This window comes from Aulonocara sp. 'chitande type north' Nkhata Bay, linkage group LG12 (assembly GCF_057382095.1).
Source record: "Aulonocara sp. 'chitande type north' Nkhata Bay isolate Kocher_YH1m ecotype deep benthic linkage group LG12, A_spYH_male_GT1.1, whole genome shotgun sequence".
Classification (NCBI taxonomy): Eukaryota; Metazoa; Chordata; class Actinopteri; order Cichliformes; family Cichlidae; genus Aulonocara; species Aulonocara sp. 'chitande type north' Nkhata Bay.
Genome location: NC_141355.1, coordinates 17,604,950 through 17,630,492, shown reverse-complemented (window position 1 = coordinate 17,630,492; position 25,543 = coordinate 17,604,950). Strand labels below are relative to the sequence as shown.

The 25,543-nt window shown below is 40.0% G+C and overlaps 2 protein-coding genes across 5 annotated transcripts in view; one reads left to right on the top strand and one right to left on the bottom strand.

Annotated features, from left to right (window-relative positions):
- hspb11 (heat shock protein, alpha-crystallin-related, b11) overlaps positions 1 to 15,169 on the top strand; it is an 18,536-nt gene extending 3,367 nt beyond the window's left edge. Inside the window, exons 3-6 of one of the 3 annotated variants that reach the window (XR_015131814.1) lie at positions 1,666 to 1,734; positions 1,808 to 1,851; positions 1,945 to 11,788; positions 11,919 to 15,168. Coding sequence is in view for 2 of the 3 variants with exons in the window: in XM_086313970.1 (XP_086170096.1) it covers positions 1,666 to 1,734; positions 1,808 to 1,851; positions 1,945 to 2,037 (206 nt within the window). In the remaining variant the exon portion in view is untranslated. Of the gene's footprint in view, positions 1 to 1,665; positions 1,735 to 1,807; positions 1,852 to 1,944 lie in introns of all 3 variants that reach the window. The other 2 variants (XM_086313972.1, XM_086313970.1) reach the window with 2 other exon arrangements.
- On the bottom strand, positions 7,022 to 25,543 carry lzts1 (leucine zipper, putative tumor suppressor 1). 2 transcript variants are annotated; one of them, XM_086313968.1, is made up of 9 exons: positions 25,344 to 25,543; positions 15,190 to 15,536; positions 14,966 to 15,094; positions 11,870 to 12,029; positions 11,373 to 11,764; positions 11,080 to 11,253; positions 10,825 to 10,956; positions 9,692 to 9,886; positions 7,022 to 9,397 (listed from the first exon to the last, which is right to left on the bottom strand). In XM_086313968.1, the coding sequence occupies exons 2-9, from the start codon at positions 15,418 to 15,420 to the stop codon at positions 8,858 to 8,860; spliced, it is 1,953 nt and encodes a 650-aa protein (XP_086170094.1). In that variant the 5' UTR covers positions 15,421 to 15,536; positions 25,344 to 25,543; the 3' UTR covers positions 7,022 to 8,857. The 2 variants fall into 2 exon arrangements, with proteins under 2 accessions (XP_086170094.1, XP_086170093.1); XM_086313967.1 differs by lacking the exon at positions 25,344 to 25,543 and adding an exon at positions 16,909 to 17,099.

The window sequence follows — 25,543 nt, the reverse complement described above, 5'->3', positions numbered from 1 at the left end:
ACCTCTATATACTTTTGATCACTGATGTTGCCTTTCTAGATGTACAAGATGTGAGTTAAATAGGCGCTACCATACCATCAGAGAGGTTTTGAACTGAGTGCTGATAACAAAGCAGTTGATCCCTGTCCTCTAGTCTTGGGACTATGCAGTCTTTATGTCTTCCAAAAAAATTTTCCAAATACTTTTCCACCTTATCTCAGTCAATTTTAAATGAGCCTTGGCCCAGAGAAGGCGGCGGCATTTCTGGATTGTGTTCATGTATGGCATTTTCTTTGCGTGATAGAGCTTTAACCTAAGTTGAATGGATGGTACAGTGAATTGTGGTAACAGACAGTGATTTCTGGAGAGGTTCCTAAACTCATGCAGTGATTTCCATGGCATAATCATGCCTGTTTTTCAGTGCTGCCCGAGGGCCTAAAGATCAAGGGTATCCATGTATTTTTAGCCTGTATTTATTTGTCCCTTGCACACAGAGATTTCTTCAGATTTCCTGAATCTTTTAAACAGAGATATTCTTTTTATACCCAGTCATGTTACTGACCTGTTGCCAGTTAACCTGACTGGCTGCAAAATGTTCCCCTAGCTGTCTCTTTTTAGTATCACTTACTTTTCCAAGCTTTTGTTGGCTCCGTCCCCACTTTTTTTGAAATATATTTTTGCCATCAAATTCAAAATGACCTTATTTTTTTCTCAGTTTAAATATCTGTGTCCTTTTGTAAAAAAATTAGGGTTTATGAGATTTGCAAATCAGTGTATGCATCTTTTATTTACATTTTACACAGCATTCCACAATCCCAGCTTTGTTTAAAATTGGGATTATATTTTGTGTGGATTGTATGCAGCCCTCTGAAGTAAACAGGCATTAAAATGATTTTATGTAGCACGGCTTGAAAACACTTTTTGTAGCCACGTAGTATTGCAGATTAGCTGCTCTTCAAGGGAATTATGAGCACCTTTCCCAAAGGTTTAGGTTATGCTTTTTAAAGTAATGTGTGGGATAACAAATTCTTAGTGGTGTTATTGTAGAAATTGACCTTTTCTTTTCAGCCAACTACAGGATATTTCCATTTATAATTTGCCGATATACGCATGAATCCATTCTTGTCATTGTTGTTTCCGCTCCTTCGGAGCCCCCAAAGTTTTAATCAGTACTGCACACTCAGGTGATGTGTTTTATCTCTCCACTGCTAATATTCAATACCAGGCAGCGGTATTGGTTGGGGGTTAGGGTTCTTTCTGATGACTCTTCCATGCAGACATAATCACCCCTTCATGAAACCTTCCAGCAGCTCATTTGCAGTCATGATGTTTCTGCAGTTTATTTGAAAAATTTCTTGGGCTTCCTGAGCTTTACGTGGCCTCAACAAGCCCCCCTTAAGTTCCTGTCACGATATGTCAATAAAACTGTAATTAAGTGGCTCAGAAAAAGGAAACTGATTAATCTGTCAAACACTGGACAGTAAATGACTGGGGGGTCATTTAAAGGAAGAGAAACGTCTCAAGGATGAGGTGTAACATTGTTCCATATTTAAAATGCTTATTGTTAAATATTGTTTTCTAGACATATCTATTTTCTTTAAAGTTTGTATCTATATCTCGTGTTGTTTCATGGTTTCTTTCCAATTTTTAATATCTTCTGCTGATTTCTTTCTAATTGTTTTGCAGTGAAGCACCTGAAAATAGAAAAAAACACCTCACAAAATGCTTCTCAGTTTGAGCCTGTTGCAGAGAAAGGTAATAAGGACATCCAGTCAAAGCACCATTCACAGTGTTTTTAACTGGTATTAACAAACTCTTTGCCTTGCAGAGTTTGAAAGTACAGAGGGACATCTTCAGTCAAATGCTATAACAGTAGGTTCAAATGGAAATGTAAAGTAAATGTAGAATGAATAAGTTTAATGAGAATTAATAAAGCCATGACTTGTCTTTATTTTTCTCTTTCAGCTAAATGGATGCAGTGCCACCCACCTTCGTTTCATCATCACCGCGGGATATGATCACTTTGTCTCAGTTCACAGAGTCAGTGTAAAAAATTAACACACATAATTAAAATTATTGTGTGTATAACATTTACGAGGTGTGATCATAAAGTTATGCGGCGAACCCATAAAAATCAAAAACCATACTTTATTTAAATTTGGCCTGACTTGAATTGAATTTTGGTTACACATTTGGTTTAGCCTAGAATGTACTCAGTTGGGAACCTGGATAGCTGGAGACCCAAGAGCTGAGTAGTTATTCCTGTTATACTTCTTTAACAAGTCTGTGTGGTCACAAGAATAAAAAAAACAAGGCAGACATTAAAACATCCAGACAGACCCTCTAACCATCTGATGACAAAATTTACGTCACTCGGACTCGTGGATACAGAATGTATAAAGCAGAATTTATTTTTCAGCAGAGGTAGTGCGTTTGCAGTCTGGTGATGGCGAGCTCTGTTGTCAAGTATGTAGTACAGGCAGTCTGTAAGCCCCTCTTGCTTGTGTTGTTGTTGGTCAGTCAGCCAGCTGCGGAAAAGAGCAAAGTTCTAAAAACAGTGAAAAGTGTCCGCTGCACCGATTGTCTGTAGTTTTTGATCTTTGAAGTTTATTTCATGGTTTCTCCTGTTCCTGTTGAACTCCACCTTACCTATTCTAGCCCACCTCTGGTTATAGAACTCCACATTGACTGCTTGAGTGCTGGCTCAGATCCAGAAGTGCACAAAAAGATGACCTTGAAGTCATGGATACTGAAATTTGAAGTGAAATCAGGCATACTTTTTATTTTCATGGGAGTTGTGTAACGTTGTGAGCTCATCACATGTATAAAAATAATACACCCATTTTTTTTTTCATAAGCATATACAGTCAGGTCCATAAATATTTGGACAGAGATGACTTTATTCTGATTGTGATTGTGTACATTACCACAATGAATTTTAAATGAAAATACTCAGATGCAGTTGAAGTGCAGACTTTCAGCTTTAATTCATTGCTTAAAAATGTGAGCAACTAAAGTGTTTTTTTTTTAAAAAAACAAAAAAAACAAACTCAATCTCTTCGTTCCAGGGGCTCAAAAGTCGTTGGTCAAATTAAATAACTGAAAATAAAAGGTTCATTTCTAATACTTTGCTGACAATGACAGCTTGAAGTCTTAAACTCATGGACATCAGCAGATGCTGGGTTTCCTCCTTTTTAATACTGTGCCAGTCCTTTACTGCAGCAGCTTTCAGTTGCTGTTTGTTTGTGGGCCATTATCCACATCTCCATGTGGATAATGTGGATACCCTCAAATGAAGGTGGAGAGTCTCCACATTATATCCGTGTCCATTACAGAACTATAACTGGAATATGTTTCTTTAAACGGGTAAAAAAACAACACTTGTATCAGTGGCCAAATATATATGGACCTAACTGCATGACTTTGTGGTATTTCATTTTTAATTAAACAATAATAAAAACAAAACCATACACACACGCATTATTTGACATAGCTGGGGAACTATGAATCTTCCTGGGATACGTTTGATAGAGAAAACATTTGAATGCATTTTTAAGCCTGCCTTATGATTAGGACATTTGTGTCAATTCATTTTCACAGTTTTTGCTTATTTAATGTTATGGATTCACTAATGGGCCTTATTTTAAATTCTCCATTCGACTGTTCCTGCCTATTTCACAAGCTGATAATAGGCAAAGCCTGGGAATAAAAGAGCCGGATGGTGATGAATGGTAGAATTACTTACAAAGGAAGTTTCTCTCTCTGTGTGAGAGATAGAATTAATTAAGTAATTTTGAGCAGCAGGGGCTTAAATTGGAATCCATACAGCCCGCCCACCACCCACCCCCATCCTCACGAACAGAATTTGACATTGCCACAGACATTTATAACCATGGGCAACCTTGCTGGGGGGTTGGGGGACCAGATGGTTTCCCAGCCAACGAGTGAGTGTCTAAAGACTCCAGGCCTGTTCACACAAAATATTCAAGCCACCTCTTCTACTTACTGTATATATCCTTTACACACACACAGTAACGCTTCCTCATAAACACTCATAAACCTATCTACCTCAGCTGCCATTTCAACATGTCGGTAGCGAAGGCTTCAGCAGTATGTGAGGACCCTTTGGGACTCCCTCCCCAATTACTTTTTTGACTGCACGAGGCTTGGGGATTTGCAGAGCCTGTGTTTGTTATAGCTTGGTCTGCATGCAGGCCCCTGAATAAACCAATAAAAATATGAAATAGTTGCCTGAATAACTGGCCTCCTGATAGTTTAGAGCAACTAATTGCTTAGGGGTATAGTTCGGATGGAGCACATTTGAGTATGTGAGTGTGTAATGAGTAATGAGGCCAAGGCAGAAACTGATACGGTGTCATTGACTCTTCTATTATTTACCAGTATGGAATATTTATTATATTTTTGAAAGTCAGGTTTGGACCGTGAAATGCAGTGCTTCAGAGTCATAGGAGTACATTTTTCCCTCCTCGGTAGTTCAGGTGTGAATTTTAATTCACATGTTTGCTTTAAAAATGTAACCAAAGAGCCTCGCTTTGCATGTTGAACAGGTCTGAAAAAGCTCCTCTGTGTTATTAATGAATTCAGGCCCTTTTGTGCTTGACTATCAGCCGATCAGAAGAAACACAGCAGGATATGAGTGCATTATTATCATGTCACTGCAGGGTAGGGCTAAATTATCACCCAGTCTACTGATGGCTGTCTAACTGCTGTTCAGTCATACTCAGACATCTGCTAGACCAGAACTCTGTATGTTCAGCTGAGTCTATAAAAAGAGATCGGATCCTCCCTGAAAACCCCTGTTCAGTAGATGATACAGCTGACAGAGGTCGATATTTGTAAAATTATTAAAAGCCCACAATAAATATGTATGCATGCAATATATTTTTCAGTTAATTATCAGTTAAAACACATTAAAATGGCTACGTTTCAAAATCACAGGAAAAACATTGCATTTTTTTATTGCAATTGTGTAAATATAGTTGATGTTTTGTATGTGGTTATTTTGAGGAAGAAATCCGCCACCCACCCCAGCTCTGTTATTTTCTTTCACCAGCGACTCTGAGTTTCTTGTTATCTCTTCAGTGTGGTCCTCCATTCACGTTGGTGACGAAGCCACGCGCACTGACAATGGGCCTTAATTTGATTTCAGTTCTGATTTGGTCTCATCAGCTCATTTATGACAGAAGCTGAGACACAACGAGCTGTTGTGAAAGGAAGGAAGTGGTATCAAAAGGCCGAAATTAGCTGATTAAATGGGAGAGGGAAACAATCTTCCTATTATTTAAGTCCAACAGGAATGGAGAATGATAATGAAGAACTGACACTCATATTTATTTACGAGTTTAATTCTAGCAATTGCTCATCAAATCCACCCTTATGCAATTCAGTTGAGAAACATATTAAAAGATAGTTGTAGTAATGATTAAAAACAGGCATAATGGGAATTGGTGCTGCTTCTTTGGGAGATGGAGAAAGCTCTTTAATCTGTTTTCTGGCAAAATTAGTCCCACTAAACCGGTTTCCAAAGAAGCAGCCAGTGTGTGTATAACAAAGAAAGAAAGAAAAAATCCAGCTCACATCTGATGTAATGTGCTGTCGTGATGCAAACCAGAATGCAGTATTGGGCCTCTCTGCAACTCCTACTGACCTTGCAGTGGCTGTCCCTTACCCCTACACCAGCCTGGGGGTGTGAAAAAGCTTTTGTACACTATGCTGATCCACCTGTCTCCATGCTGTCAGGCTGAGAAAAAGAAGAGCTGTCAGATACAGGGCTAGCCACTGAAAGCACCTAGCGAGCATAGTACTCCTCAGACATCTCAACCATGCTTATTGAGTGGCTCCTCAGTGCCTTTGCTACGTAGCAGGGCTTCATAAATTACAGTCAAAAACCAGAATCATATTTAAAGCATGGATTTTCAGCCTAAACTATAGATGTGTTACATAATAAATATTGGGGCAGTGGGACTTCTGCTTCATATTTAAAGCGTTAATTTAACCCTTTAAACCCAAGAAAACCCACAGGTTTTTGTGACCTTATGAGACTTCTACATTATTAATGTATCAGATTAAAAGTTCCAGAGATGGTGGATCAATGCTTGTAAGCGCGGGAACAGGAAGAAAACCTCTATTTACTGGCCATGATCTTCAGACATGAATATGGACACAATTCTGTAATAGAAAATTACTACAAGGACAAAGAGCAATTCCAGAAACCATCATCAATGAGCACAATTGTGGCTTCATCCAGAAATGCGAGTTTAAACTCTTCCATGGTGCCAGCCAGACAACATCTGTGAGACAGCGCTAAACCTTTCTGCATGTATTACAACAGCATGGCTCCATAGTAAAAGAATACAGGGGCTAAATTAGCCTGTCTACAAACCAGACAGTCAGCCACTAAAAACATTTGGTGCATTATGGAATAAAAGCCAATAAACCAGGCTCCCAAACTGTTGAGCAAGGAAATTCATTGATCTAAAGCCTAAATGGAAAAACCCTGTGCTTTCAACACTACATCAGTTTGCCTCCTCAGTTTCCAAATAGAAACAGCTTAGACAAAAGCACTGGAGTGCTGAACTTTTCTAGACATTACACAGCAAAAAAGCACGAGAAAACGCAGTCAGACTGAAGATTAAACAGTCTTTTACCTGCAAGGTCCTAATGCTACGTGAGAATCAGGCAGGTAGTATATGTCTGTTAAAGTCAAAGGAAGTACGCTTTTTCTCCTGCATGCTCTATCCAGCTGTCACCCTTGCCTAAACCAAGGGCGTGTCTTCATGTCTGCTACATTTGAAAAAGGGCAACTCAGAACAATGATCAGACCTGATTCTCCCAACGTTTTAGTTTAGTTTAGTTCAGTTGAAAATATTGCCGTTCTGTTTTTATTTCAATTTCACAGCATTGGAAACACTGAAATATCTTTGTAGAAGCAAAAGTCAATTTTGAATAATCTTGATTTCAAAATAGAGCACAAGAATTTTGTCAAAATTACAAGTTGTGATGCACAAAAGGCAACCATTTGCAACATGTTTGATTTTCTTTGCTAATCAGCTATGTTCATACTAACCCAGGATGAGTTAGTAAAGATTTTTGTCCATGATATGCAAGTTGCTCTTTGGCTGATTGATTTATTTTTGAAAATGGGGTTTCAAGCATCTTCTTAAAACCATTATCATAGCTGCAATGTCCACCATCCTTTTGTTACTTTCCTTGTTTCACCAGTTTCTGTGCCTAGGCTTAGAGTAAGTAAGTAAGTACTTTGTATTGAGTGCCTACTGGTTACAGCCACCCAGCTTAGATTCCACTTAGTCTGTCTGCCTCCAAATCTTTCCTGACCTGCAGGTAGAATCATATATTCTGCCTCACTGTCTGTCTATGTTAGTGTTGAGCTTGGTGGAATAGTTAAACTTTTGCTTCACAAACTACTTTGCCCTTGTGGGAAGTGGAATAGCTCCAGAATATTAGAGCCAAATGGCTGGGACTGTAGCTAGGAAGGATTGTTTGCCTCCAGTGGGAGCATCGCCAGCTTACTTTTTCGCAAAGTTAGATGAACGGTTTAGATAGACATTACTGGAAAATCGCCCTTTTTTAAACTTCTAAAATATTTGCCTTTATTGTAGATTATCCAGCTCCCTTCAATCTGTCTCCTTCTCACAGAGCACAAAATAGATGCCAACGTTTACACTTGGTGTCTGTTAGAGGTCTATATTGTACTTCATTAAGTTCTGGAAAAATATGGGTGGGGTGCGGGCTGAGATGCCACTGGAGATCATCCATTGGATCTTTAAGGTGTAGTAATTTGCCGTGCATGTGGCTGCCACATATGAGGTAATGTTGTAGGTCTCTTACCTGTTTCCTAACAGGAAACTCCCAAGGCCTAACAAAAAGCAGCTTTTAACTAAAGGAGCAGGAGCCCTCATCACTGCTTCCTTTGGCCCACAAAAATACCCTCAGCAAATGAGAAGACCAGATAAGCAGCGGCTGAAAATAATGAAGAACAGACACACATACACAGTCCTTCTTTTATCAGAGAGATGCACAGTGAACATTTTAAATCCCTGCTTGTGTTTGTAGAATTGGTTGTAGTAAACAAATTTGAACAATTACATTTAAAAATACATATGTGTTCAGTGGACTAATGTATACATGATAACAGGACTCTGACTTCTTTTCAGTAATGTTTATCAGTGTAAATTTGCTAATCGCGCAAGTGAACTTTAAAGAGCTAGATGTATTAGTGCCACTGTTGTCTGTTTGTATATAGACCTCTCATTATACTGCAGAAGACTCACAATGCATGGCAGCTTAACATGACTTCATTATGTATTTTGTGGATTTCTTTTGTTACACCGGTGTCTCTAGAAAATAGCCACGATTTATAATTGTGTATAGTTTTTGAAATGACCAATAAAAAATGCTTAAACTACATTCCATGCTCAATCCCATTACGAATACAACATGTGGGAGCATAACAGTGAGGTGGATTAATTAAGCAAATTAAAAGGAAGAAGCCCAGACTCACAGTAGATGATATCTTTGTCATTTGGTCATGCTGGGAGAGACAGATGTTAAGCAGCTACCATGCTTATTGTGCATTGCCATCAGACATTAATCATGAAGGAAATAAGTCAGCTGAACATTAAGTGATCCTGTTAGACAGAAAAACAAACAATCCCCCCCCGAATATTAAATAATTTAGTATTTACTTTTAAACAAGTGATAACACTGTCATCACCAAAAGCTATTCCGTCAAATAACTCTTTAAGCACACTAATTAGCAGTGAATGAACTCCAGTTGGGACGTTGCCTGAGACACAGAGACAGATAATTTTCTACGGCTGAAAAAAGCAGTCAGTTTTCAAATCTCTGTGGCAATAACATCGTCATAAGTTTGTAACCCTGAGCTGTAGGCGACATCCATGCTTAGCTCTGTCCGGCTCTCCAGTTCTGCTGTCAGCTCCTTCAGGATCCTTTCCAGGTCGTGGTTCTTCCTGTGCATCTGCAGGTAGTTGATCTGGAGCTGTTTCTGATACCTTATAACTCTGTCTTTCTCCTTGTTCCACGTCTGCCTCTCCTGTTCAAAGCTGCTGGCTAGCCTCTTTTGAGCAATCTTCTCCTCCCGTAGCTGCTGCTTAAGTCTGTCCACCTCTCTTTGGAGGGATTCTGTGGAGGTGTGCTCATTGTTCTCTCCCTCTCGCCCCTGGTCTGTGGATTCTGAACCTTGGCTTTCTGTCTGAGACGGGGAATGGGTTCTGACTTGCAAACTGTGCTGCAGCCTTTGCTCTTTGGCAGTGACTAGATCCTGTTTCATTCCTTGAATGTCTTTCTCCAGTTTGCCCACTTTCTCCCTCAGAAGATCTGCCTCATTCTTTTTGCGCTGGAGTTCATTTTGGCACACCTGAATTAAAAACGGAAAATGGTCAGAACCTAGGCAGCAATTATAAGACTGTTGTGAGGGATGTAACAGGCTCTAATTATACAAAGTGCCAAATAAGCTCACTTTTTAGGACTGTAATTAAGTGTGCTAAAACATGGAAATTGAAAACACTTTACTCAACATGCGGCAGTCAAATATAGCACATGATTGCAGGGATCCTTCCAAGCTATTGTCATATGAGCATTGTGTGAGCATTTTATGCACATGTCCGTGTCTCATCTCTGCAGTGGTGTAAACTGCAATCAGCAGACTAACCTCAATGTCTATGGTGCGGGAGTGAAGACTGTCCTCGTGGTTTTTGTTCTGTTTCTCCAGAATCTCCATTTTTGCTGTTTTTTCCTTCAGCAATGCCCTGAGGCCGACTATCTCATTCAGCTTGTGGCTGACATCCGCTTGACACTCTCTTAGCTGCTGCTTCAACAGTGAGATCTCTCCTGTCTTTTGGCACACCTACATTCAGACAAAAGACAATTATGAAGATGAAACTGTGAATTATCCTCTATAAAGTAGGCAGTTAGGGAAACGTAAACAACTGCTTAGCCTCATGCTGTTTTAATATTGAATTGCCCCTTAATGTGTCTTTTTGTGGGTGTATTTGCCTCAAGATAGCATATACCCACAGCATTACGGATTCAACTGTAAATTTTGTTTTACAATTAGTCTTATAAAAATCTATAAAATTAGCACAGAAACCGTGAAAAAAAACATTAATACATTTCTCTGCCAGGAATGATTGTACGCATGAAAAGCAACACTTTCACGTGCCAAAGATTAACTGTAAAATAGATAGTTAATAAATAAGCTAATAAAATTCTGGACTCCTTGTAGCTATTTTTTTCCTTCACCTTAAATTGTTAAAGGCTTGTGTTCAAGAGCTGTGTTCTCTAAGCTTAGTTTATCAGAGCAGATTCTTGCTGCTGATAAATGTTAGTGAGGGGTCTGGTGAGACTAAATCAGATTAGTGCAGCAACCAAACAATGAGGTGAAAGGTGCTGAAAAGCTTCTTGGAGTTGGAGTTGAAGGGAGCTGCAGAGTTGGTGATAATTCCCTTGGCAGCCTCTTTGATTGTATATATAGATCATATATATAGAAAATCAATCAGCATTTCTCCCAAATTCTTAGGAGTTAAGTTTGCAGCTACTCACAATATAAACGTATCAATATGCACTACACTGAATGCAGTGCAAGTGGCTTTCAGTTCAATTCAAGTCAATTCTTATAAGTGATAATGAAAAAGCATAAAACATAGAAGATATTCAAATGTTTTCTCTGGTGATGGAAGGATAGCTGGTATCCCACTTCAGCTCTATATTGTATTACACTGTTTTTCATGCTACAAGCTTTCATGTCTAACTTACAGTATATCACATATATAACCCATGACTTACCTCCCACTGAGTTTCCTCGAGGGTCGGAGCTAGCTGTGTGCTCTCTGCCTCATAAGCCTTTAGTCTGAGCTCAATAAGCTCCTTCTCCCGAGTTAGCTTAGAGAAGTCTTCCTGAAGCCTTTCCTTCTCTGCCTGCATGAGAATTTATTTTTCCTTTCAATTATTCAAGTGGTCAAGTGTTACATGAAATATGGTTGGTAGGATAAAGATGACCCAGGAATACGTGGTTTTAAATAAAGGCAGACGAGGGCTGACCTGGAGCTGGCTGACTTGCAGCTGGAGTGCTTGCTGTGTTTTTGCAGCCATTTGGGACGCTTGGCGTAGCTTTGTGGAGCATCGCTGCTTCAGCCCTTCCATCTCTTCAGCACAGTACCTTTGTCTTTCCTCAAACAGCTGGCAGGTGTCTGTTTCCTTCTCCTCAAAACTCACCTGTTGCAAAGTGAAAGGCCTAATTACTAAGGAGTGTTCATTTTCATCGTGATTAAGAGCACATGCTGGTTTTTATTTTTTATTAACCTCTACTTTTTGTTCACGTGACAGTTCTGTACCTGCAGCTCCTGTAGTTCACTTTCTCTCTCCAGCAGCTTTTGTTCCAAGCGTTCAATCAGTGACTCATCTGTAGTTATGGGAGACCGAATCCCACCTGCAGTCTCAGAGAGAGCGCTTGGCTCATTTGCAGAGAGTGGGGAGCCGGCGTCCTCATTAGCCTTAGATACCAACCCACTGCTGTTTAAATCAGCACCGTAACTACAGTCAAGGTTAGCGCTATTCCTGTTGACCCATGGAGAGAAATTGGGTTGTACTCCCTCGCTGAGGCTATTTGCAGGAGCGGAGCTGCCATCGCTGTGACTGACAGGGCCTGTGGAAGCACTTAGGCTGCCGCTGGTGCTGTGGGTGGGAAGGCTAGACATGGAGTTGCGTCCAGAGTCGGACAGAGTGCCTGAGGGGAAAGAGATAACATCGGGTACGTTCGTTTAATTTTTCATTCAACCCAAGCAAAATGTATTTTAAAGCATCAATCCATGCGTGAAATATAGACGAAAACCTGAAGTGTCCCGCTTGTCTCTAATATTTGGATTGCTTGCTTTCTTCAGAGGACAAAGGATGTGGTCCAGGCTGTTGTGGCCTGTCTCTGTGGATGAAGTCCTTGTGGGATTTACGCACTTGAAGGCAGTGGAACGGACCGATGACTTCTCAGCAGAAGTCTAGAAGAGTGAAATGGCACACAGTCAGGGCTCTTCTTCCCTACTTTTGTATTTATATTCACTGGGTTCCTCTTAGTTAACATCACAGCCAAAAGCAAGTCCTTTTTCACAGAAGTATAAAGGGCTGAGGATGAGTCACATTCTTAAACTTAAAAATCATAATGACTGGCTTTACATAGATAAATATTGTCACATGCTGGAAGTCCGTACAAATGAAAGGGATAGATTTTTTTTGTGTCTGTCTTTTCATATTAGAAATAGAACCACTGAAGCGTGCAGAATTGCTTCTCTACAAACTGCCGGTATTAAAAGACACACAGCAGTAGTTGCAAGTAAAATTCACCAGACTGTCAAAAAAGGGAAAACTCATTTCAAAGATGAACTTATACTCCACATGCCCCATCTGGGCTGTCCAAGAATGTCACAAGCAGTGCCATATCTTCGCTTCTTTCTGTCCTCTTTTCCTTCCTTCTGCATCCCATATCTCTCCTCCATGTGCTGTCTGAGGGAAGATGAATAGCCCTTTTCAGTGATATTAATAATATGAGCTATTGCTGAAGTGTAAGAGGTAAAGCTTGTGAACTCAGCATTCTTTCACACTGACTTCATGGCTGGGATGCCTTTCCTTATGTTTTTTTCTTTCTATCTCTCAAATTCTCTTTGGCCCTTGATCCCTCGCTTTATTTTTTATTTTTCCTTAGTCTGTGCTGTCTACTTAAATCCCACCCTTCCTCCTCCTCAAGGTAGCCAAGCCCCGTTCATGAGGCCTAAAAACCTATAGAAGACGATGCTGTTTGCTTTGGTATTCTTGGCACAGAGAAGACTTTTCTGAAAAGATCAAGGCACCCTTAGGTCATTAATCTGGGAGGGAGTGATTAATAAGCTGGGAAGGTCCTACACAGGTTATGAGGAATAGCTGCTACTTATTAAACTACCTGCTGTGCTTGTTTTATCCTCCACTTCGCTGTGAGGTTGTTAAAGTCTATTTCAGCTACTCAGCATGACTTCTTAATGGTTGTCAGGATAACCATAGCAACTGTTCCAGTTAAGGAAAGCATAGTGAAGCTACATTTTTTATAAGGGCATGAAAATACAGTACATCATGATCTCAATTAATATCTAAATGTATTACTTTAAACTTATTTGCTTGATGTTGTGGGTTGTCAAAGATGAACGCAGCAGCATCTAGGATTGGAAACTAAAGACATATGAAACTGTGTTAGAGTTTAATTCTTTTTTATGATGGCCAACAGCAAGGGGGTCTCTTTTTGAGAAACAAAAGCAGACTGGGCAAAAGTCAAATCCAGTCTTTGCTTGTGACGTTGCCTGCTTGGACTTGATAAACCATAGACTGACATCACAATGGCTCCATACATCTTCCACACAGGAGCCTATGACATATACAGTCATGTATAAAATTAAGTTTTTCACATTACTCTATGCAGTCTACGTAAACCCTTACTGCTTCTGTAGGAATTATGAGAGTAATTAGCAGTCAGGTGATGCTAATGAAATATACTCTGTTAATTTACCATCAGCTCAAGTGTGGGTGCCTCTATAAAAGCAGAATTTTTAGTGTAAATGCTCCAGAACAGCAAGTATCAGCAATGATCTCAGTAAAACTATTTTTGTTGCCCATCTTTATGGTTATATGGTCTATGGATATAAGGCCACAATCTGAAGTCTGTCATTATACAGTGAGAAAGATTATTTACAAGTGCAAAACATTCAGGACAACTGTTGGTCGTAACAGGGCGGAGGAGGAGGAACAGGAGAGGATCTTCCACCTCCAGGTCAAAATGTTTGGCCATAATGCACAGCATTATGTTTGTTGAAAACAGAACACAACATTTCAGCCCAAACACCTCATAAGATCTGTTAAACACAGTGGTGGAGGGCTCATTATTAGGGCTTCTTTCTTTTGTTCTTTTTCTTCAGTAATTGAGGGCATGCAACAGGAAAATGACCCCAAGCACGGCAGCAACTTTTCAACAGAATGGCTGAAAAAGAAAAGAAGTCCAGACCTCAACCTAATTGAAATGCTGTGACGGGACCTTAAGAGAACTGTGCATAAACGAATGAGCTGAAGCAATGTTGAAAAGCAGAGTGGACCAGAAATCCTCCACAACAAGTGGAAAATGATTACTTCAAGTTGTTGCTGTTAAAGGTCTTTCTACAAGCTACTGAGTCGCAGTTTACCCCGTTTTTCCATGGACTGCATAGAGTCCTGTGAAAACTTTCTTTTTCACCTGACTGTGAAAAAGAACTCAGCTAGCAACCAGTTAGCGTCATGCTGGAGGGAGCTGCCAGCCTGACTGTGTCTGATGTATAAACTGTATAAAAGAATGAGATAGCTGCTGTAATTTCAATTAAGTGGATTGTGGGCAGTGGCTGTGAAGCCTGTGGGCACCATCGTCTTGGATATATTGATCACCTTGGATTAGAGGATGGAGCCGAAGAGGAAAGATGGTCGAATCTGACTGAAAATCAATCATTACAGTAGCCAAGCTCTGCTTTATTCTTTATAATAAACAATGCAAGACCTATAACATGAAGCTAGTCAAGGAAACCATACATCTATTAGAAAAAGGTTAACAGAGGTAATAAATTACCGTAAGCTAAATTCTACATCAGGTTCTTTTTGCCACCTGCTGGCCATATGAAAAATGCAAGCCCAAGGGACATCTTTCCCTAAATTAGCCCCACCTTTCATAAACATGGGCTATACCTGCTACTTTATTTACAGTTTTTTTGTTGTTTTTGTAGCCTTGAGCACTAACTTGTAGGCGTCTGATTGCCTAGCAACAGCTGTAATGAGAAACAGCTGGAATAAATCGGTTAATTTTTTTGTGCTTAACCTTTTAAATCTTGTCTTATATTCTAAGAATAACACGATTAAGCATGGAGGAAGAAAACAACAACAACACCAGGCTCACCTTCTCAGTCACATTTCCAGACATGAGCAGCAGTTTTGGTTGCATCTGCCCATCAGATTTCCCATTTCTGTTTACCTGTCCCTCCGCTGATCTCTCTCTGTGGTGCGTTGACCTTGGTTTATTGCTTACCTTGTGTGAAACAAAATAAATCTGTTACCCCAAAGCACCGTTGCATGTTGTAATTTTTTCATTCTCACATGCCATCAAAAAACACGTCATCTCACCTTAATATAAAAAAAATCTTCGCTTCTTCCAGACCTTGAGTGGGAGAGGCCTTTGGAGGGATGAGTGGAGGATGAGGAGCCCTGAGTGAAGCCGCACTTCAGTAACCCGTCAAGGTTGCAACCTCCACTCTTTCTGTGGCTGCTTGTTCCCTCCTTTAACCTGTGCTGAGATGCCTTGCAGTGTTTGCTGCCGAGGCTGTTGTCATTGAGGACACTGCTGACGCTACCCATGGTCCTGTAGGCAAGTGCACGGGCGAGATGCAGCTAAAGTCTAAATGGTGAGGTTACACTGAAGTAAGGGAAAGGTACATCTCGTGACCCCACGGAGGTTCTGTCAGTGGCTTCATCTGTGAAACAAGAAAAGGATAAACATAAAGGATGCACAGTATCATTAAACAGAAGATTTTTGTTCCATGGAAAGGATACAGCCTTATTTTAGTTTACTCAACTCATAGTTTACTTTTGATGCGTATCACTGTTGTTTAATTGTTGTTCAGTCTATTGTGCAGTGTTGAAGCAGGTGTTTAAATTTGCAAAGCAAACAAAGTGAAAAAAAAGTGTCTATCTTGGCACTCTGCCTGGCTGTGTATGTTTAGATTTATGACTCAGCTGTTAAATTTGACAAATAACCCTTTGGGTGCCCTTCCTCTAAACAAACTGGCAATTAGACTACTTACTGCCTTCTCAACAATTGGCTGGGGCTGCCATCTGAATATCATTTTCTATTTGCTATTGTTTTGGAACATATTACAGATAGACCGGCAGAAATTATGAAATAAAGATTAAGTGCACAGAACCTGTGTGAATTTATGTAGTTAATATTTTTAATTACAGTCTACAAGGACATTTATTTGCACAGTCACACGTAATGAGTGTGACTGTGCAGTTGTCCTCATTTTCCTCGCCTTCTTTCAAAGATAACCAGACCCCAGATGTTGCTATCATGCTCTCTAACCCACAAGGGAAAAGTCCCCTTGGCAGCAGATAAAGGGCTCCTAGAACCACATGGTCCTGAGCTTTTAAGCATTTAATAATGGCCACAGCAACAAAGCCTGTGACTAACGACCTCCTATAAGTTATATATATCTAAGCTATTGCATTTGGCTTGAGTTTAATTCATAATTTATGGTTGCCCTCCAGTGTTTGTAAGGAAACTAACTCTCATTGTACTGTTTCTGAGATGCCTCATAGGGAGTGCTGATCAAGGCTGGGACTTTTTATTCAACCCTAAAACAAAAGTAAGGGAATTAAGACATTTAAAAAAATGTTTTTAAAATCAACAAGACACCAACTGACATAGAGTGGCATTCATACAGAAGAATAAAAGTATATTGGGCTTTTAGCAGAAAAGAAATATTTTTTGATCAGTATAGATGAATACAAGAAAGGAAAGCACACCCAGAAATACACAAAGACCACTAATAATAAGAGACATCTTCAGCACTGCTTCAGTTTTGAAGTATATTCTACAAACTAAACATGTACTGAAAATGTTGAATAATGGCTAATGATGGTAAATTCGTACTCGCAAGAGTCTAAAGCGAGGCAGTCCTGTGCACCACTGTAGTAAAGAGTCTCTGACATGCCTGTGTCTGCTGCTGTTTTATTGTCCCTGAATGACTGCTGCTAAATCTAAACTCTAGCCTTCACCATCACTCTCAGATATTAGCATCTACCGCTGACATGGGACTGATGTAATGAACAATAGATTTTACTTACTGCCAGGTCAAACTAAACATCCATCTCTAGCAAGGCCGCTGCAGAGTCATCTATCCAGTCACCGAAGAAAACAAAAAAGCAGACATGTGTACGTCTCTGTGCGCGCGGGTGTGTGCATGTGTGTGTGTGTATGAACGAACAAGCAGCAAATGCAAACACTATCACCACGGCCAGGGTCTGCTAACTGTTTGTGAAGGGGGTGGATCTTCCTGCTTTTCTTTTCAGCCTGTAACCGGCTTTGCATCATAACTGACATGTAAATTCAAGTGTGTGTATGTGTGTTGTTGGACCTCCCACTCCTCTCAGGGGATCCAGTGTACAACATGTGCTCCATAGAACTGGCGTGTGCCGCTCAAGTGATTAACTCTCAGCCTTCACAAAAGATCTTTTACACTCCCCCCCTTCACAGTGCACCTCCCTCCACTCTGCACAATCACCCGCAGACACCCCGTTTGTGCATCCACTAACTGTGTTATGCCCATTCATCCTTCCCTCTCTCCTTTTTTTTCCATCAGTCCCTCCCTCATCCATCCGTCCCACTTGGTGCCCTGCACCCACCCTGAATAAACAACAGTTCATCTTAAGGAGAAAAAAAGGCGCTCGCCCTCTGTCTTTTGGCTCTTTGTCTGTTGAAGTGTGCCTTCTTTGTGTGGACTCTTCTGTGCCAGTTGATGTATTCTCTCCAAACAGCCCAGGACCATATTTGACTGTTAAATAAATGACTAGTCCTCAAAATAAGAGCGCTGGAGAGCATCGGTTTTAGAGCGATTTACCACCATTCTGCCTTTATGCTGTTTGTTCAGGCATACACCCACAGACCCACTCTTTCACACACAACTTTGCGTGTCAACACAAATTGCACACACTCTCACAGTGTCATTGCTGGAGTCCAGCTCTCTCTAAGGCAGTAAAGCATTCAGCATCCCACAGAGCCCAGACTGTTGACAAAAACCCTTGTGGATGAAATACAATCAAGCCCAGCAACAGGAAAATATACTAGGCACTGTGATCCACATAACAAAAAACAACAACAAGGGAGAAGATATGGCCTTTCTCTGCAACTGACAAAACAAGTTTAAATCTTACAACCCATTTTTGTCACAAGTAAACATATACTTTGTGTTAATGTGAGGAAGCAGAGTGCTTTGCCATGCATCTAGACAGAACACAGCAGATTTACTGATACTGATAATGTGAAACAAAAATCAATGTGACAAAAATCACTTGTTTAAAATTGAACTAATAGCGTGCTGTGCAAAGAAGCAAAGCTCTATACTATGGGCTCTGGATGTGCAGACAGAATTGCAGAAAAGTGAGTCATATTGCATCATACTGTCTGAAACCTTTCACCATAAAGTGTTTTCACAGTCTTTTTGCTCTTTATGTAATAATATACAATATTTCTGTTGATGTGCCATAATTTTTTTCAGCGAGGCTATTCACTCATGCTTTCAGCTGGCTGCCATTGTTCCTCAGTTAGTCGTGTTCAGACCCTGAAGCCTGCTTTCTGAACAATGATCCTGACATTTTACTTTTGTTACTACTGACATGGTACTCAGAACTGATCAATTTCACGTCTGTTTGACGCAAATATAGCAATTTGAAAATCTTTTCATTGCCCCTTCATTCGAAAAATTTAATAAGCAATGTAAACAGTTGATTCCACAGCCTTTGAGGGGAAAGCGTGATTTAAGACCTCTGGTGTGTTGGGACTGGGGAGAGTGAGTGTGTGTGGATGCATGCAGATATCTAATCACATATCTGACTGCCTGCATGTTTTTCAGTGTCTGCACAAAAGAGTGTTGTGCACTCGCTTATTGTGTATGTCTCTGTGTGCAGGCAGGGGATGATGTGTGTGTGTGTGTGTGAGCGTGGGCGCTGTGTCATCTAACCCCAGCTGACCTGCTTGACACAAAGCCCTACCCCGCACAGGACCAGCTGACACTACACACCCTTATTCCCCACCCCCCACTCCTCTACCCGAAAACACACTCACACATACATACACACACACACACACACTCACAGAGCATAGCCAATCCATTAGCCCAGCCAATGGCAGGCAGCAGTAAGTGTGTTATAAACATCCAGGATTTATACCTGTCTCACAATGACCATGAAACTCTCCTCTGTTCTCACTGTACCTCTACACTGCCACTGTGCCAGATGGCATCTTTTTAATTCTCACTCTTTTTATGGTAATTTCTAACAGATGCATGGCTAATCTCTCCGGTTCACTATATGTTTTTTTAGGTCATTCTTGGGCAGCTTATTCTTCTTTGTTCTCTGGTGCATTCAACATCATCAATCTCATTTGTTTTCCTTACATTTCAGAGGCCAGCGTACTTAAAGTAAAATTTAAGCTACTAGTTCTAACTACTGTTTTGCTTTGCGTAAGGCTAAAATTCATTTAAGTTTTTGTTGTTTGAGGCTTTTAATGTAAGTTAAGCTAACTTTAATTAACTTGAACATTTGAACAAAACAAGTATTATCTTACCTAAATTACAGGTGGTTTTTTTTAAATGATTGAATTAAACATGAAGTGGTCAAAGGGTGAGATATTTTGATATTTGGTCATTTGTATGACTATCAATTCAAAAATACTTCCCAGAATGCAATGCTCAACAATATCTTAAACCCCTCATCTGAACAAAGGCTACAGTTTGAAATACAGCATTTCTATTCTATTCATGTTACATCACTACTTTTTTGGAGACATGTAAGGACACCATACAGAGTATCAAGAACAACAGAAGATTTATACAACAATTTACACAGAATATAAATTATTACTAAATAATGTACAAAATCTGCAGTTGTTGTTCTCTACCAGTAAAGATACCGATATTACGTATCGGTATAGGTCCGATACTGACCTAAATTACTGGATCGGATATCGGAGAGAAATATGTAGTCCGATCTGAAGTATCACAAAATCACCTCACAAAACTCATAAAACTTGGCGTAACCCAGCTCGGCGCATCGGAGCAGTATGTGTCACGTGATAGAGCGGCTGTTGGCGGTCTGTTGGAGCATTTGGAGCCTCGCTACATGCTTCCTAACCGCAGCATTTCATCTCGGCGAAAACTATCCCAGATAAGTAAAGCAAGTGTGTAAGTTCATCCTTGAATGTTTGCATAGTATTTCCACGTTAAGCTTAACAACTGATATGTTGAGCCACAGCTGGACTGACCATCAGAGTTCCATATTGAGGTGAAAAGGAAGCGATTTGTCCCGTACTTCAGCTAGAATTAAAAAATAAACACAAAGCTGGAGTTATTCCGTCTTTGCTGCTCAGTTGCATCTACTTCTCTCATTCACTCCCCCTCCCTCTCCTGTTATTACTTCAAACATGAAACTGATCAATGATCAGCTGATCGGCTTTTCTGCCACAAGTCTCGTCTTTCTTGTTTGTTTATCGCCCACTTTGCGCTAGAAAGAGGACACCAGCGGATAAACAACAGCAGCGCGTTAAAGGGTGAAAAGCTGTTGTTAAAATTTATTTAATATTACTTTCTAGTATCAGCTGATGTTTGCTGGTCATGATATCCGTTTGGATATGTGGTGAGAGGGAAACATGAAGATGAAACCAGGAGATGTCCTTACTGAATCATCAGAGCTGAACAGGTGATGGAGAAACAGGTTTACCTTTTAGGTGACATGAATGAGTTGAAGGGAAGTTATGAGACAAATAACACCAGGATCCTTTTCTATGTAGCTGACGGCTGGTAACTGTGCAGGGGCGGGTCTAGCAAAGTTTTGCCAGGGTAGGGCATTAACAGAAAAAGGGGGGCACAAAGAAATATTTTTCTTTATTATGTCATTTAAAAACTTTGAATAAATAATTATCTGAATCTTACAACAAAAGTGGTCACCTGATTAAATGTATAGAAATCCATTATTGTATATAGCAACTAATAAGTCTAATATACACCCTAGTAAGCTATAGTACTTTTTCCTTTGGGAAGGTACCATCTGTGCAGTCTGCAATTCTGTTGAAGCAAGATGTTGAATCTATTTAAATATTGTAGAAAAATAATTGATTTCTGTGCATTTGTTTTACACTTGCATTAAATTAAAGTTGATTACATCGATTAAGGGAAGGGGGGTGGTTCCCTAATTTTTGCTGGGAGTTGGCAACCCTATTAGTTAGGTTGCTTAATATTTCCACTAAGTACTCTTTAAAATACCAGAATAGGGAGGATGATGTTGGTTTAAATTTATTAAATTGATCAGTGTTGCTGAACTATAAAATGTTTTGGGTGGAGTGTATTTTTTGCATACAGGTATAGCAGAATAGCTTCAGTGTCTTGTTTTTTTAAACTTGAGTATGAACTTATACAAAATACAGTAAGATATTTATAAAAAAGAAGTTTTATTGATTACAAAATACACTGTATCGGATTCATATCGGTATCGGCAGACATCCAAATTTATGATATTGGAATCGGTATCGGACATTAAAAAGTGGTATCGTGCCATCTCTAGTAAAGTTATTATGCTCAAATTTGTATGCATATAATTTTTAATCTTAACTTTTGATTAAAAAAATGGAGATGCATGCAAACGCATACTATTTTAGCAAAAACTCATTTGTTACACAGCATGCATGCCTGCTTATCAGTGTATATTAAACCAGACTGTGATTTTACAGTCAGTATATGTCACTGAGCTTACTGTAGGTTTCCCCATGAGGAGCTGTAAAATGATAAATGAATTATGCTAAAGGCATTAGTGTGTCCCAACTTTTTACCTGTAAAATGTGGATTGCACTTTTATTGCTTCCAGCCACGTCAGTCTAAATGAATCTTTATAGCCTACGGTTCGATCCTCTGAATGCAAAATGATGAATGCGCTGCTCACAGTGTGATGTAACGCATTAGATAACTGGAATCAATCTTTGGCTCACACTAAGTAAATAATGGTTCACAGACAATGAAATGGACATTCCTATTATCCCAACATGACAGTGAAAATTAAAATCACCAATTACGGTGCGAAGAGAAGAAGACACAGTTTACATATGACAGCTGAGTATTTCACAGAGACTAATCGGTGCATAGGTTGAATTATTGAAAAGTAATACTCTTTCTCTGTCATTCTCTGAAGGCTGTCAAGGCCTCAGTCTCTCGTCTCTCTCTCTCTCTCTCTCTCTCTCTCTCTCTCTCTCTCTCTCACACACACACACACACACACACGCACTTTCTCTATCTTGTGTCTTTCTCACGAGACTGAGTTGTGGGGATGAGTAATGTGGCCTCCAGCAGAACATCAACTGGGAATGAAGTGTGGAACAGAGACGGTCATCTATCTTTCACTTTCACTGCTAACACATCTATCTACTGACCAAGCACACACACACACACACACACACACACACACACACACACACACACACACATACACACACACACACACACACACACACACGATGACATCCAATAGCAGCTAATTGGGTAATCCTTTTAGTGCATTGTAAAGGAGATCGAGCATGAATAGGGCTTCAATGCTGAAGTGCAGAATACCAGACACTCATTACTGCCCTGAAGTAGGGAGATGGAATACCAGGCACAGAGAGAGGCACAAGCAGAAAGAGAAAGACACTGACTTGGAAGGACTGTGTGTGCATGAGAGAAGGGTATTTATTCTGTGCAGCTAACATTGCATTATCCATTGACAACTACTGTATTGCCCAGCATACAGCCCATGTATCCTCTGTTTGAGATATAAGGGTCAGGATACAGAAAGAGGTTTAATTATGAATAATAAAAGTAAACAATTTTTGCACATTAATGTCATCTCAGTGTCTCCTTTTGAGACCAGGCAACTTTGACTAGAGCTCAGCTTTTAGTGAGACCCCCCAGCCCGAAATTAGATTGCATTCAGATGCTATTATGTGCATCCAAATGAGACATTAGGTCAACCAAACCATCAACCTCCATGGGTTTTAATAGATAAGGAGGTCGTCTGCACTATTCATTGGCTCTGTATGGCTGGCCAACTACTGCTCTTGTAGTGCGTGCATTTGCATAACCTTGGCAGTTGGAGTGTAGGGGAAAATGTATTTTTAATGGAGTCTAAATGGGAACCTTTAGTGCCGCGACAAGCATGGAAACTAATGCTCATGAATTCAAGAAGTCCTAAAATTAAATATCTCAAATGTCCTTTTATATTTCCTTATTGAGCTGCATCCGCCCATACTTGATTGGTTATTACCTTACAATGCGTTTCTGCACCTTTTTGTTGTAATACCTCAAACATGCGCAGTGCCATGGAACCAGTCCAAAAAAGGTTTTAAAGACTTGGATGCATCTTCTGTTAGATAGCTCTTATCAAAGTCCAGCTCAGCTGTCATAAAATATTAACTTCTCTGGCTTTTATTCCTCTCTAAAAACAGCAACTGAAAATGTAACAAATGGAAGCGTTTTTTTAGACGTTCTGAATTATTGCTCACCCATTACTCGCACATATACTTTTTCCATTACTTGTCACCCTGTCCCATTCGTGTGTGATATGACAGCCTTTTTATTATAAAACTCAAATTTGATCGATTGCCATAAAAGCTTTGTTGCGATGCTGTTTGTACATTAACGGAGGATTCGGAAAAAGACTTCATGGTTATGGTCAGAAATATAGAAGTCACACCAGCTAATACATTTTACTAGTGTCAGATCAGTTAGTTTGTACTGGTGTTATAAAGGTGTTATAACGCCTCATCGGGCTATATTTTGTATCAATGATAGGGCATGAGAACTTTCAGTATATAGACGTTTGGATTTCTCACATAGTCACACACACTTATTATGATATATCTTCGTTTAAGAAAGGACAACATGTATAGGTAGGTAGAAAAGAATGAGGCCTTTCCTGGCACTGAAGCCTGATGACCCCCAAAAGCTGAATACTCAATGATAAGATTGTCATTCTTGAGCATAACTGCCTCCCATCCTCCTAATCTTCTGTGGCTGTGCGTGTGTGTGTGGATGGTGTAATGTGGGAGTAAGAGGAAGTAAGGAGGAAGACACAATGAGCTCACTTTATGGGGGTCTATATCATCCCAAAAGCAGCTGGAGATATTTGCTGCAGGCGATACCTGTGCTCAGCTCCAAAATAAAGGCCCTTGACCTTGTTTTGCTACTTTGTTCGTTACAGGGAAACTTTTTTTCAGCAGTCTGACTTGGGATAATTGGGAAGAGCCATAAGTCGACATTCATCTGCTGTTTACTTCTAAACAGAAACAGTTTTATTCCTGAAAAGTTGACTGCTGTGGATGTTGGAATGTTGGATTGCCGTGCTTCTTTGGCAGAGCCTTCATTCACGAGTGGATGCTGGTATATAGGTATCTAGGACAGTTATTTTAAGAAGCATCTCCTCTAGCAGGTCATGACAGCTTCAAATGATTGTCACACGGTAATGAGCAAAGCATTAGTTATTGAAAAAAGCCAAAAGACAACCCAAAACAGAATCATCTGTCAATTCAAGATATTTACATAAAAAATGATCTCTGCTGTGCACATAGAAAACAAACAAACAAACATCTCAGTCAGTGAAATGACAGGGAACTGTCTATTCCCACTTCTTTTTTACTCTCACATTGCTTGGTACAATTCCTCCCCTGTGTTTTTCTCCACACAATAATTTGGTACAAACAAAGCTGAACATGCCTGTACAAGTGCCCTATACTTACCCACTCACCTTGTCACCTGCACAATGTACAAGAATTCATGTTCTCAGCAGGTCTCAACACATATCTCACTGTACGCGAGTGTGACAGAAACTGGGAGTTGGCGAAACAGCTCTCCTTCATGTGTTACAATTAATTGTATAAAAGAAACAGAGCAATATTTAGGAACCGTGGGTTGGTGGGGGGTTACTTTAGGTAATCACTGGGTGGGGAATACACTTGAAAATCATGTTGAAAACACCTATAACTACCAGCTTAGCCTTCAGGGGTATTTATATCCCAGGAGTTGTTGTGCTTATATCAAATCAAACCTCATGCTGGTCCCTATTATTTTAAGCTTTTTTTTTTTTTAAACAATGGTTTGCCCAGTAATGGCTGAGCTGAATGAAAAGAGCACGAGTGGCAGTTTTCTGGGTCGAAATCAGACATTTCATTTATAGCCAGTGTGTCCTCATGCACAGAGATGATTTCATTTTAAAATTCAGTTTGCATTTAACAAGCAAAAGCCTTGGACTGCTTCCATGCATAGAAACTTTGGAATTATTATTAATGCTAGCTGTAATTTGGTATGATCATAAAGTGATCCTAGTTCACCTTACTTAAACTTTGCAAATTGCACACTTAAATAAGGAGGAATCTGCTTGTATCCTGCATGAACTGCAAGGCTTTGAGCCTCGCACAAGTCTCTGCCATAATTTCAGATCTAGTCAGAAAGCCATGCTGTCTTTGAGTACCTGTAGTGGTGACTTACCTCAATTATTCCTTGCCTCCACAGTCTCAGTCACTTCTGCTTTTGCCCTGTCTCCCCAAGCTTTGTGATCTATGAGCAAACCATCCTTAGCCGAACACTGGCAGGGCCGGTGTGGGGAAAAAAGTGATGTCTGCTTTTGTTGTTTGAGGTCTCTTAGGTTCCTTTCCTCAAACCTCTTCAATACCTGGAACACTCAGTCC